Source organism: Pelobates fuscus, chromosome 11 (assembly GCF_036172605.1).
Source record: "Pelobates fuscus isolate aPelFus1 chromosome 11, aPelFus1.pri, whole genome shotgun sequence".
Lineage (NCBI taxonomy): Eukaryota > Metazoa > Chordata > Amphibia > Anura > Pelobatidae > Pelobates > Pelobates fuscus.
In genome coordinates, this window is record NC_086327.1 from 101,230,539 (window position 1) to 101,245,435 (window position 14,897).

The window sequence follows — 14,897 nt, forward strand, 5'->3', positions numbered from 1 at the left end:
TCCCCACTTGGTACCTAGCAATTACCAAAGATGCGAGCGCCTAGCCGGGTCTGCTTGGCCTGTTTACTTCCTAGTTTAACCCCTTAAGGACAGAGCTTCAGAAGCTTGACTTACGCTTAATGACACAAGCAATTTTTGCATTTTCTTGCTGTTTGCGTTCAACTGCAATTTGCATCTCTCTCATTTATTGCACCGACACATATTATATACTGTTTTTTAAAGGACAGAAAGGGCTTTAATTTGATATAACATATATATATATATAAATGCTTACTTATTATAAAAAAAATACAGAAAAATGCAAAAAAAATGAAAAATATTGTTTTTTTTTACAGTTTTTGCAATCATAATGTGTGCATAATTAGTGCAGGTTAAGGAAAGTAATTAAAAATAAATTCATTTATTTGTTCTGATTTACAGAATATATAATGTGTCTGGGATTTTAAGTTTTTTTTGGTAGTTACAGGTCACAAAGCACAAGGAGTAAAATAAAATTTTAATGTGGAGCGATTTTAGAATTTGGTATGTTTGTCTTGTAAGCCTAATAGCCATAAAATAAAACAAAATTGCCACACAAAAGTATATATTTATATAAAGTAGACATCACAGGCTATTTACCTAAGGTTGTTTTGACACTTTCTACGTAGCCATTTTACCGCCAACCTCTGCTAAATATTGGAGTAAAATTGTGTTTTTGGGGGGTTTTCGCACACAAACGTATAACAAAGAACTTCTCATGTGTATTTTGTAAAGTTGGTGTGTGCTATTCCTGTACAAAGTTTTATTATGTGTTCAGTTACTTCTGCTGAGTACAACGGTACCCCCATTGTATGTCTTTGGCACTATTTTGTGAAGCTACAGTGCCATATAGGAGACCTGTCCTTTTCAGTATTCACAGTAGAATTTTGAGAGACGGATTTAATGAGCCTATGCTTCCATTTGGGGTATTATAACAGTTTGACTGTTCAAAAACCCCAACAAAGGCCTACCATTTGTAAAAGTAGACACTCCAGGGTATCTCATAAGGTGCATATTGTGCCTTAACATGCCCCCATTTTTTTACCATTACATGCCAAAGTATGTGGTAAAAAATAATTTTGTGCATTTTTTACATACGGATTGCATTTTTGCTGGGCATTTTGTATATTTCATATGTGCCACTAAGTTCAAACCCCCCAAATTATGCTCAGCTAAGTCTTCTGAGTAAAAGGACACCCCCATTGTATGTCTATGGCACTATTTCGTGAAGCTACAGTGCCATACAGGAGACCTGTCCTTTTCAGTATTCACAGTAGAATTTTGAGAGACGGATTTAATGAGCCTATGCTTCCATTTGGGGTATTATAACAGTTTGACTGTTCAAAAACCCCCACAAAGGCCTACCATTTGTAAAAGTAGACACTCCAGGGTATCTCATAAGGTGCATATTGTGCCTTAACATGCCCCCATTTTTTTACCATTACATGCCAAAGTATGTGGTAAAAAATAATTTTGTGCATTTTTTACATACGGATTGCATTTTTGCTGGGCATTTTGTATATTTCATATGTGCCACTAAGTTCAAACCCCCCAAATTATGCTCAGCTAAGTCTTCTGAGTAAAAGGACACCCCCATTGTATGTCTATGGCACTATTTCGTGAAGCTACAGTGCCATACAGGAGACCTGTCCTTTTCAGTATTCACAGTCGAATTTTGAGAGACGGATTTAATGAGCCTATGCTTCCATTTGGGGTATTATAACAGTTTGACTGTTCAAAAACCCCCACAAAGGCCTACCATTTGTAAAAGTAGACACTCCAGGGTATCTCATAAGGTGCATATTGTGCCTTAACATGCCCCCATTTTTTTACCATTACATGCCAAAGTATGTGGTAAAAAATAATTTTGTGCATTTTTTACATACGGATTGCATTTTTGCTGGGCATTTTGTATATTTCATATGTGCCACTAAGTTCAAACCCCCCAAATTATGCTCAGCTAAGTCTTCTGAGTAAAAAGACATCCCCAATGAATGTCTTTGGCACTATTTTGTGAAGCTACAGTGGCATATTGGAGACCAAGCCATATCAGTTTTTACAGAACTTTGAATTTTGACGCTGGGCCTATGTGCAATTTCCAAGCATCTTCGTAAGTTTTAAATTCAAACTACCCCACAAAGGCCTACCATTTCTTAAAGTAGACACCCCAGGGTATTTCAAAAGGCATATTTTGAACCTTAGCGTGGGATAATTTTTCCGCTAGCTTGTACCAGGTGTAGTGGTAATAAGCGTTTTTTCTGCCTTTTTGACACACAAAGTGAGTTTGCACAGTATATTTTGCAAACCTTATGTGTACCACCACTCTATAATACTTTATATGTTGCTCAGCTATGTCGGCTGAGTACAAAAATACCCCCGTATGTACCTTTGCCAGGTATATGTGGACATCGGAGGGGCACATTTGGGACACAGCCATTCCATTTTTTTTCAAACTTTAAATTTTTACGCTGTGCCCATGTCCCATTTTAGAGTATTTTACCAGGCTATATAATCCAAATACCCCATAAAGCCATACCATTTCTTAAAGAAGACATCCCAGGGTATTTCAAAAGGCATATTTTGAAAATTAGTGTGGGATCATTTTTCCGCTAGCTTGTACCAGGTGTAGTGGTAATAAGCGTTTTTTCTGCCTTTTTGACACACAAAGTGAGTTTGCACAGTATATTTTGCAAACCTTATGTGTACCACCACTCTATAATACTTTATATGTTGCTCAGCTATGTCGGCTGAGTACAAAAATACCCCCGTATGTACCTTTGCCAGGTATATGTGGACATCGGAGGGGCACATTTGGGACACAGTCATTCCATTTTTTTTCAAACCTTAAATTTTTACGCCGTGCCCATGTCCCATTTTAGAGTATTTTACCAGGCTATATAATCCAAATACCCCATAAAGCCATACCATTTCTTAAAGAAGACATCCCAGGGTATTTCAAAAGGCATATTTTGAAAATTAGTGTGGGATCATTTTTCCGCTAGCTTGTACCAGGTGTAGTGGTAATAAGCGTTTTTTCTGCCTTTTTGACACACAAAGTGAGTTTGCACAGTATATTTTTTACCAGGTGTAGTGGTAATGAGCGTTATTAAATTAATTTTGTAACTTTTTAAAACTTTTTTTACTTTTTAAAACTATTTTTTAAACTTTTGTTTTGCTTATTCATTTTTTTAAAGTTTCCTAAACTTTCGTAAAACTTTTTTTTTACAGATTTAACATTTTTCTAAGCTTTTTCTTTTACCGTTAACCCCTAACTAGCAGTAAGCAGCACTAACAGTAAATTCCCCATTTTCCCATAACTCCCACCCACCCCAGCTAGCAAAATATTTAATTATACAATATTTAAATTAGTTAATTAAATTAATTTAACCCCTGAGGGTTAAAAAATAAATAAAAGTTAATCGTCAGGGGTTAAAAAAAAATTAGATCACAGTATAATACTGTGATCTGTATTTTGATCACTGTAGGCAGTGATAGACTGGCAGGTAAGGGGTTAATTTTTATTTGGACTGGGTAAAGGGTTTATTTTTTTTTATTTTTTACTTAAACGTTATTAAAACTTTTTTTTTACTTAATTTTTTAACTTTTTAAAGCTTATTTTAAAACTTTTTTTAACGTTAACCCCTAGTTAGCCTAACACTAAATCCCCCAATTCCCCACTAACTTCCACCCTCCCCAGCTAGCTAAATTTATCATTTTAAAATATTTAAATTAATTAATAAAATAAATTTAACCCCTGAGGGTTAAAAAAAAAAAAAAGAATTAACCCTCAGGGGTTAAAAAAAAAAATCAGATCATATTAAAATGTAATCCCTGCCAATTGATCACTGTAGTCAGTGATCAATTGGCAGGGAAGGGGTTAATTTTTTATTAATATGGGTAAAGGGGGGTGGGATTTTAATTTAACTTTTTTTTTTAACACCAGGGGGCAGGATCATCACTGATCCGGCTCCCTGCACTTCACAGTGAACCCGGAAGTGCAGGGAGGCGGAGGTGAGTATACAGAGCACATGTGCCCGCTCTGACATGCTGTCAGAGCGGGCACATGAGCTGGGACAGCCCGATCCGGTGCTCCCGGTCTGCCTCTAATGCAGAGGCAGACCGGAGCACCATTAACCCCACGATCGCCGCGATTGCGGCGATCTGGGGTTAATTTTACCGCGTGACGGACGAGGTCCGTCACCCGTCGTTAAGGGCATCCCCAGGATGACGGACCTCGTCCGTCACCCGTCGTGAAGGGGTTAAAACCAAACTGTGCAGGATTATAACATGCATTGTTCAGAACCAGTATTTTGTGTTCCTTACATACTTACCTATTCAATTTAGTTACTTGCCTAGCCTGTGTCTTATTACTTACCCTAACTATAAAATGGTGCAAGCACTAACGTATCCCTTATTGTTAATGATATCTGAAAAAAGCATGAGGATTGCCGTTGTTGTACCTCATGTGCATGTCTTAAGTTTATATGCACTGCAAAAAAAAAATTAAAAAAAAAAAAAAATAGAAGAACAAAGTTTGTTTTCATCTACTGATTAATGTAAAGTTTTACATTTGATGGCAGGTATTTAGTGAAGGCATCATATGCAATCAATTCTAAAGTGTAACTTTTGCTAAGTTTTTTTTTTTTTTTTTAAAAAAAGCACAAACGTTCTTAGTTGTTAAGCCTAGTACATATGGGATTTACCCCCAAGAGATATTTGAGAATTATAAAAATGCATGGTGCATCACCCAGACATTATTTCCAAGTATCAGAATCGAATTCCTCTCATTCCTTCTACTTGAATTAAACTTAGAAATGTTTCAATAAACAAATAGTAAAATTGACTTGCACTATTTTCTTTAATGCTCATGTCTAAAAGAGCTTAATAAAAAAAACTTACTGACACATTGTAAATGCTTTTAAAGATATATTATCAGCTGAAAGGAATACAACAGCTCAACCCAGGTAATTACCAAATGATTTAATTTACTCTACTGTTTGAGTTTACATTTTTGATATATTGAAATATAGGTTTTATAATTGTTTATATGTGTAATTGCAATTTAGATATAGCTAGTATGTTTCACTATTGATAAGAATCTGTTTCTTTAATTATATTTGTGTTATTTTACCTATATTCTCATGAATGACCAGGCATATTCTTTTCTTGTATATGTATGTGTGCATAAATTGTTAGTGATTCAAACTGAATTAAAGTGAACTGCAAATTTTAGATAAAATAGTGAATCCTTAAACATGGCCAACATTTGAAATTCACTGAATGTGCTTTGAATTCCCGCAGATCGCACTTTGTGTTTTCTTTTGTTTTTTTAATGAAATGAACATTTGGAATCATTCAGGTTTTACAAATTGAGCTTTAAATGTTCTGATTATACAAAACTGGGGGGAACTTTGTTTAAATTTAATGTAATACAATCCAATAAGTGGATGAAGTCAGTAGAGATAAAAGGAGATAAAGTGATTGTAGAGTATATTTACTTAAAGGTAACATGAAACTGCAAAGTTCTTATTAATAGGGTTTCACAGTGAATTCAATGTAAATCTCAAATGTAAGATCAGAGTAGCTGAATTGAAAGCATGTGTGACTTAGAGAATTTTTCCCATTCACAAATTGTGAAGTTAAATTTGAACTTCACTTTGAATTCTCACTTTAATGTTAATGTATGACAAAGTGTTTTAACAATCTGAATATCAGAATATAAAAGCTCTATTTCACACCAACAAATATATAACATTGTATTTTCTATATTGGTGTACTATGGAGTTGATTTAATATTGCTAGATAAGCTTTCCAAATGATTTAATATTATGAAAAATAGTTAGTTTTCTAAAGATTTTTATATATATTTTTTATTGATATCTTTGTTTATACGTGATGTATGTTTTGATATCTTAATATGTTGAAAAAGTATTTAGACATGTTTATCCTAAAATATATAACCATTTGGAAAGCGTATTCAACACTATTAAATATAGTCTACTAATGGAGCTGTTATCTCAGTGACAGAAATCCCTCCAAGCCGTCTTTTATTGTAGAACGTCAAAAATAAACTCTCATTTAGTAGAGTATAAACTCTCAGGTCATTTTAACTCTTAGGTCCTCTTTGAAAAATAATAATAATCACCAATAATATTTGCAAAAGACAAGGGGTGTTTCATGATTTCCTATATCATCTATTTAAAATCTATTTATCTGTCTGTTGATCCACTCCACCTGCATGTCTTTCTGTCTGTCTATGATTTCTATCATATACCTATGATAAAGTTAAGTTAAATTATACTCTTGCAATATGTAATGTCATGTGTCACCGATTTAAATAAACCTAAATTTGACAATATGTACAAAACCAGTGAATTCAATTTATTTTCATGAAATGCACAGTGTCACTTATTCAACACAAACATATTAAATGAGTTAAAACATAATATACATGAGTTATTCTAAAACTCGCTGTATTTCATTTAGGAGAATGGTAAAAGGTTCTCACACCGATATTTGTGTTTCTTTATTAACAGATTCAATCTATAATGAATGGCAGGAACTATACCATAATAACGGAATTCATTCTTGTGGGATTCTCAGAGTTTATAGATCTTCAGCTACTGCTGTTTATAATGTTTTTATTGATTTATATAATTACAGTGCTTGGAAACCTGTCTATCATTCTTGCATATACACTTACTACAATTCTCAACACTCCGATGTACCTTTTTCTTTCAAACTTCTCCTTTTTAGAAATATGTTACGTGACCTCCACTGTACCCAAACTGCTGTCAAATCTTCTAGTAGGGGATAAAACCATCTCATTTTACAGCTGTGCTCTACAAATGTATTGTGTTCTTCTCCTTGCTAGTACTGAGTGCTACATGCTTGCAGCTATGGCATATGATCGATATGTTGCTATATGCCACCCACTCCTATATAGCATTATAATGAGTAATAAAGTTTGTATTCAGCTTATAGGTGGATCGTGGATTATTGGTGCAGCAAACTCTCTCACACACACTACCCTAACATTCAATTTACCATTCTGCAATGATCATAAAATCAATCATTTCTTTTGTGACATCCCCCCATTACTGAAACTGGCTTGCACAGACACATGGATCAATCAGACTGTTGTTTTTATAGTGGCTGGAGGTGTTATTGTTGGATCATTGATATTAACAATTATTTCATACGCATTTATTATCTCATCAATTCTAAATATCCATTCCAGAAGTAATAAAGCATTCTCAACCTGTTCTTCTCACTTTATGGTCATTACCATATTTTATGGATCTGGCATGTTTATGTATATTAGACCCAACACGAAATATGCAATGTATCATGAAAAACTGGTCTCTCTTATGTATACAATTATTGCACCTTTGTTAAACCCTTTCATATACAGTCTGAGAAATAATGAAGTCAAACTTGCTATCCGGCACTCTCTATCTCTAATAGCAGTTGATAAGTACTAGATCTGTAATCTAATCTATAATATTTACAATTCTATATTCTATATTACTAAGCTTAACTAATTTTCTAAACATGTGAAACATTTCATTTTTACTCCTTTTTTTATAATAGTTTGAAAAATGATCCAAAAAATAAATATATTCTCTAGTGGAACTTTTGTATTCTACACAGTCACACATACACACAAACACACAGATCTACACAATTACTCATTTACTCAATATACACTCTCACTCATTTACACGTACATGTACACAGACACAGGAATCGCAAATAATACACAAACTACCTTACATTAAAAAAAATGTGCATTCCTATTTGGACAAACCGCAATTTGGACAAACTAGTGGCTAATAATTGTTCATCTTAATAATGAATGTCTGAATAGCCAAATGAACAAATCAAATGATGAATGAATTGCACGATGAACAAATTCATGCAGTTCATTTACTTGTTGATTCAGATAATTGCAACAGAAAATGGGGACAGAACTTGTTTTCTTTGACAAATTATCTCATTAACCTCTTAAGGATGGAAACAATTGTTATTAAACTTTAAAAAAGAAATTAAGAGATGCTATTTTCCAAGTTCTACATGACATTTTAACTGCTAATGTCATAATGTTAGCTTTTACTGCAATAGAACACACATATATGTATGCTGTGATCTCACATCCATTAGTATACCAATGCCCCCCATGAACAGGTTTCTTGGTGTTTTGGAGAGTTACAGGGACAATTAAAGAGCTTGCCTATTTCAGTTTTTGCACATTGAAATTTTCCAGATTGGTTTGCTGGGTCCATGTTACATATATTAAAGGCTGGACCTGTAGTTGTGGGAGGGGCTTGGGTCCCCTTTTAGGGGCTGACGACATTTGTTAGTTTGGTTTGCTGGCCCTTGTTACATATTTATATATGTATTAATTTAATATATACTCCTCATGTTTCTTTGCTGAGATAGGCAATTTTAAGTAGCCTTATAAGATTTAAAAATGTATTTAATGTATGTGCTGTAACTTGATCTGTGTATGTATGAATTTTGGTCACTATGGCAGCACCATTCCTGCAAAATGCATATTGCAGGTGTGTCCCCAATTCCTTTTTGTCTTTACTATTTAAGTTTGGAATCCAGACCAGATTCCCTTTGAGGCTAAAGGGATATTCTAGGCTCCCAGACCACTTCTGCCCATTGGAGTGGTCTGGGTGCAAACTCTCACTACCCTTAACCCTGCAAGTGTAATTATTGCAGTTTTTATAAACTGCAATAATTACCATGCAGGGTTAAGTCCTCATCTAGTGGTCACACGCTATGTGAGGACCTCCAGCGTTGCCGAAATCCCATAGGAAAGCATTGAATTTTAACCCCTTCAGCAACTGGGGATGGGGGGTGGGAGGGAGAGGGGCACTACAGGGTCCTGCAGTGCCAGGAAAAGTAATATGTTTTCCTAGCACTGGAGAATCCCTTAACCTCCCTGGCGGTATTCCCGAGCGTGACTCGGGGTTAATTTTCGTTGCCAGAAGCGGTAACCCCGAGTCACGCTCGGGGTAGATAAGATTTACTTACCTCCGCCGCGATCCGCTTGGGAGGACTGCCTCACAGCCCAGGCAGCCCTCCCACGGCAAATCAGGCCCCCGGGGGCCATGTGATCGCTCTCAAAGAGCGATCACATGGCCCTCTATAGCTGGCTGTGGATCTGCCAGCAGGGGGACTGTTTGAAATATCAGACAGTCCCCCTGCTGGTGGGAAGTATAAAAAAAATAAAAAAAGACAAGTGTAAAAATAAATTAAATATATTTTTATATATATATATATATATAATATGTATATATATTATATATATAATAGATGTACATATATATATATTATATATAAATACGTATAATTAAAATAATAAATAAATAAAATAATAAAATAAATACATAAAATATTGAAACAAAATTTAATATAAATTATATATGCATATGTAATTTCATTCTAACTGTATTTTGTTATTAATATATATATATATATCGGTAACAAAATACACTTAGAATGACATTCTATATATATCTATATGTATATAAAATACAAATAAGCGCAAATATATATATATAGATAAATACATATAATTACATAAAAGATTACATTAGTATACACATAGAATTTAAATACCTATAAATGCATATATATTAAAATTCTACATGTATATTTAAATAATCTTTTAACGTAATTATGTGATTTGATTAATTAAAATTTGATTGACATGCCTGACATGGGGGCGGAACTGGGCGGGTAATTCAAATGCAAAAAAATGGTACCGCTTTTGGTACAAAATTCCTGACATAATCATACCGCCAGGGAGGTTAAAGCACCCATCCTGCAGCTTTAGAGGACCCTTTGGAGGTGACCACAGGTATATATTTGAGGAGTTTTCAGTAGTATTGTCACTTTTATTACAACTTTCATTGAGCAGATATATAATTTGCATTGTGAGTATATTCAGCCAAGGACTATCACTTTAATTGTTTAGTTTTGACACTGTGTTTAATTTCTTTTATTACATACATTTTTTTCATTTTGAATTCTATACACTCACAAAGCTCTTACAATAAATTCATTAAATACACTTTAGCTTATTTAGCTTTATTAGTGTGGGACCCACAGATATTGGGGTACTGTAAAGTAGTAATGGGCTTAACACAATATGGTTATTTGGTGGAACTGAATCCAAGTTGCAAAAAAAATATGACAAAAAAAGCAATATATTAAATATTAATCTTTGTGTCCTTGTGAGCCTAGGGAGGGCTCCAGACAGAATTAGCTTCCAGGGTGGGATAACTAACATTACTAAGCCCCCCCTGTGTCACTTATTGTTAGCCTCCACCTTCCACTCATGGGTTGGGGCTGGGGGCACTACACACTGTTCCAAATTATTATGTAAATTCTATTTAAGTGTCACAAAGGCATCGTGTCTCAGGGCTCGTTTGATCACTGAAAACTATCTCGGACACCTGTGATAATTAGATTGCCAGGTGAGCCCAATTTAAGGAAAAACTACTATAGGAGGGTGTTCCACATTATTAAGCAGAGCACCATTTTCATGCAATATGGGGAAGAAAAAGGATCTCTTTGCTGCTGCAAAGAGTGAAATAGTTCAATGCCTTGGACGAGGTATGAAAACATTAGATTTTTTTACGAAAACTTAAGCGTGATCATCGCACTATTAAGAGATTTGTGGCTGATTCAGAGCACAGACGGGTTCGTGCAGATAAAGGCCCATTGAGGAAGATTTCTGCCAGATCCATGCATCGGATCAAGAGAGCAGCTGCTAAAATACCATTACATAGCAGCAAACAGACATTTGAAGCTGCTGGTGCCTCTGGAGTCCCACGGACATCAAGGTGTAGAGTCCTCCAGAGTCTTGCAACGGTGCATAAATCTTTTCGGCCACCACTAACCAATGCTCACAAGCAGAAACGGCTGCATTGGGCAGAAAAAAAACATGAAGACTAATTTTCAAACAGTCCTGTTCACTGATGAGTGCCGTGCAACCCTGGATGGTCCAGATGGATGGAGTAGTGGATGGCCACCCTGTTCCAACAAGGCAACGTCAGCAAGGTGGTGGTGGGGTCATGTTTTGGGCCGGAATCATTGGAAGAGAGTTGGTCGGTCCCTTTAGTGTAAAGATGACCTCTGCAAAGTATGTGGAGTTTCTGACTGACCACTTTCTTCCCTGGTACAGAAGGAAGAACTATGCTTTCCGTAATAAAATCATCTTCATGCATGACAATGCACCATCTCATGCTGCAAAGAATACCTCTGCATCAATGACTGCTATGGGGATAAAAGGAGAGAAAGTCATGGTGTGGCCTCTGTCACGGCAAGGGTGCATACTTTATTATTACACTATGGAATATTATCCTTTAAGGTACTTTGTGTAGTAAATGGCACAAATTACAGAGATGGTATTGTTGAGATCAAAAGGGGTTACATCTTTTGAATCTGGGACCCCCACAGTGGTCAGATGACAGAAGGGGTAGTATGAATGGCATTACAATGTGAAAAGGATTTTACTATATGGATGTGAAGTAATTAAGGATCTGCAAGGTGTAAGGTTCTACACTTGGAAAAAGTCTGAATGTCTCTTCATCCATTTGGCATGTACATTGTAAGTGATGAGTAAATCTCTTTGATATGTAAATGCCATTAGCTTTGTTCCAGTATCATATCCAAAGGAAAGACAAAAACATTCATATTTATCCAACAGAATAATAATAAAGCCTCATTTTTATTATATTTGGAATGGGACAAGCCCAATCTTTTAATCAAGCCTAAACATGAGTTACACAACTTCCTGTCCTAATGTGTTTTACACCCCACCTTCTATAGAATGTAAGCTCAATCGAGCAGGGTCCTCTTCAACCTATTGTTCCTGTAAGTTATTTGTAATTGTCCTATTTATAGTTAAATCCCCTCTCATAATATTGTAAAGCGCTACGGAATCTGTTGGCGCTATATAAATTGCAATAATAAATAATAATAAATAAACTTAAACCGTGTGGCAGGAATTGTGATGTCTGTCCTATTGGATCGCAGGTGGGGCGTGCAACATGTCTATGGGATGGGAAAATAAAACAAATTCATAGAGGCAATTATTATTTCTATGGCGGGTACATAAGAGAAGATAAAACCAAATGTTTCCATTTGGATTGATGTGGGTCTGGACACAAGGGGGTGGTCACTTATTATTTCTGTAGGTACGCCTTAACTCCACCTCTGAGTGAGGCATGGTAATCCACAGGGTATATCTCTAATGATCCTGAAGGGTACTAGTGTACTTGCTTGGGTGTCAGAATCTAATTCTAAGTGAGTCACCCTCTTTCCTTGCCAGAAACCCCCTGGACAGAAGTTGTACTTTGAAAATCTAAGTGAGTAATTAGGATTTCTGTATTTTATCCTTTTTGTTTTTATCTGTTGTTGGTGTAAATAATTTACTTATCATATATTGTTATATGCACGGTGACTATCTTTTGCTCATAATAAACATTAATTTATTAAGTTTTGCCTTTGTCTGGTTAAGAATCACGTTACCTGAAGAGACTAATTCATATTTTTGCTATTCCTTAAATATTGGGCTAAGTAATATTTGGTGGGTGTTATTATTGATTTACCTGGGGGACCAAGGCACCCCATTTATAAATTGTCTTGATGGTGGCAGCGTTAAAATAGTAATAGTTATATTATTACGTTTACGTGTGGGTTGCGTTAAAAGGGGGATTTAATCATTATTTCTGGTCTAGTGCAGACAAATAGTGAACTATAACCCTTTCACCACCACTACTACATCACACACACTCTTGGAGTAGGGTGCATTTGTGACAGCCTCCCTCCATCCTCCCCTGACCTCAATCTTATTGAGAACCTTTGGAGTATCCTCAAGCAAAATATCTATGCCTTAATAGTGGCAGTTCTGTAAGATTACTACTGTTGCTGTTAGCATTCCAGTTGTAACATTTCAACAACATGGTTTTGTCTGCAGTTACGTTTTTGAATGTTTGTACTCCAGGGTAATTTATTTTGAGCTGTTCCCCTTTTGGTGTTTCTCTCCATTTGTTTTTCTAAAGCAAAAAATACAACATAGGAGCACACTATATAAAAGATCAATAAACTTTATTTAATAATCAAAAAAAATGAAATAATGATGCAAATATCAAAAACACCAGATAATTATTACAAGAATTTAGTTTCAGTAAAGAGGTAAATACTATACCAATCAGTCTAACAATCCATAACACAAAAGAAGTGTACATAATAAAAAATACTATTGAAATCAATATTTTTTATTATGTTCACTCTTTTCTGCTGTGTTATAGATTGTTAGTCATTAAAAAAGGCAGATACAATTGTGCTCAAAAGATTGCATACCCTTGGAGAATTGCTAATATATGTACCATTTTTAAAGAAAACATGAGTAAGCAGGCAAAACACATTTATTTTATTTCTTATGGGATTCATATTCAACTGTAGGTTTTAACAGAATGGCACAATCATAAAACAAAACATGGAAACAAAGAAAAAAAAATGAAATGACCCTTGTTCAAAAGTCTGCATACTCTTAGTTCTTAATACTGTGTATTGTCCCATTAGCATCATTGACAGTGTACAGTCTTTTGTAATAGTTGTCAATGAGGACCCTAATTCTTGCAGGTGGTATAGCTGCCCATTCATTCAATATTAATTTAATATTCAACCTGTGTTCATCTGGTTCAAGCTGCTCCACTGCTAGTTTGCTTCCATCAAAATCCCCTCAATATAGAAAGGAAGGGAAAAGAATCTGAGGTAGTCCCAAAGAATACTGATGCTTGTACTAGCCTATTCTATGCCATATTGAGGGGATTTTGATGGAAGCTAACTAGCAGCTAAGTAGTATCTGGTAGCAGCTAAGAGATTTTTTTTTTTTTTTCACAGTCAATTATGACTTGCACTTTAATAAGCGCTCATATACATCATATGTTATTTTCTATAGAAACATAGAATGTGACGGCAGATAAGAACCATTCGGCCTATCTAGTCTGCCCAATTTTCTAAATACTTCCATTAGTCCCTGGCCTTATCTTATAGCTAGATTAGCCTTATGCCTATCCTCCTTCACTGTGTTAACCTTTACCACTTCAGCTGGAAGGTTATTCCATGCATCCAGTACCCTCTCAGTAAAGTAATACTTCCTAATATTATTTTTAAACCTTTGCCTCTAAAAGCCAATAAAAACCTAATGACAACGAAGCAAAAATTCCATTATGCTGGTAATGGAGCAGATAATATGCTCACTAATCAACTTTTTTTTTTTAAAGGAATGTGTTAAAACACTATGTTAGTCCAGAAGAAATAAGGAGAGTATTTAAAAAGTTTTATTCTAAATTATATAATATCTCAGAACAATTAAAGGATATAGAGAAAATAAAAAAATATTGGTTGTCTAGTGATCAAGCAAGTGGATTAGAAGCTCCCATCTAAAGCAAAGAGGTTATTCAAGCAATCAGAGCAATGAGGCCTCATAAGACCCAGGCCCTGATGGCTTTTCCGCTGAGTTCTAAACAAAATTACTTGATACTTTGATTCCTCACTTCCTCACTTGGTTGGAATATTCAATGAAATCAGAGAATCTGGAATTTTCCAACTGATATGCTGCAAGCCTTTATTTTACCCATACTTCAGACAGGGAAAAATAATACAAAACTAGCAAATTACAGACTAATATAACTAACTAATACGGATGCAAACATATATAAAGCTATCTTGGCGGAATGCTTAAAAAAGCAATTGATACAAAAAGAACAGGTTGGGTTTGTTAAAGAGCAACAGTCTAAAAAGAACACTAGGAAAATAATTAGTTTAACCCCTTAGTGACCAGACCGTTT

The 14,897-nt window shown here is 35.1% G+C and overlaps 2 protein-coding genes across 2 annotated transcripts in view; both read left to right on the forward strand.

Annotated features, from left to right (window-relative positions):
* The window catches only part of LOC134576932 (olfactory receptor 5I1-like), a 61,421-nt gene that overhangs the window by 30,112 nt on the left and 16,412 nt on the right, over window positions 1–14,897 (forward strand). The gene's annotated exons all lie outside the window — the stretch shown is intronic.
* Window positions 6,567–7,502, forward strand: LOC134576930 (olfactory receptor 5A2-like). The gene has a single exon (XM_063435598.1). The coding sequence runs from the start codon at window positions 6,567–6,569 to the stop codon at window positions 7,500–7,502; it is 936 nt and encodes a 311-aa protein (XP_063291668.1).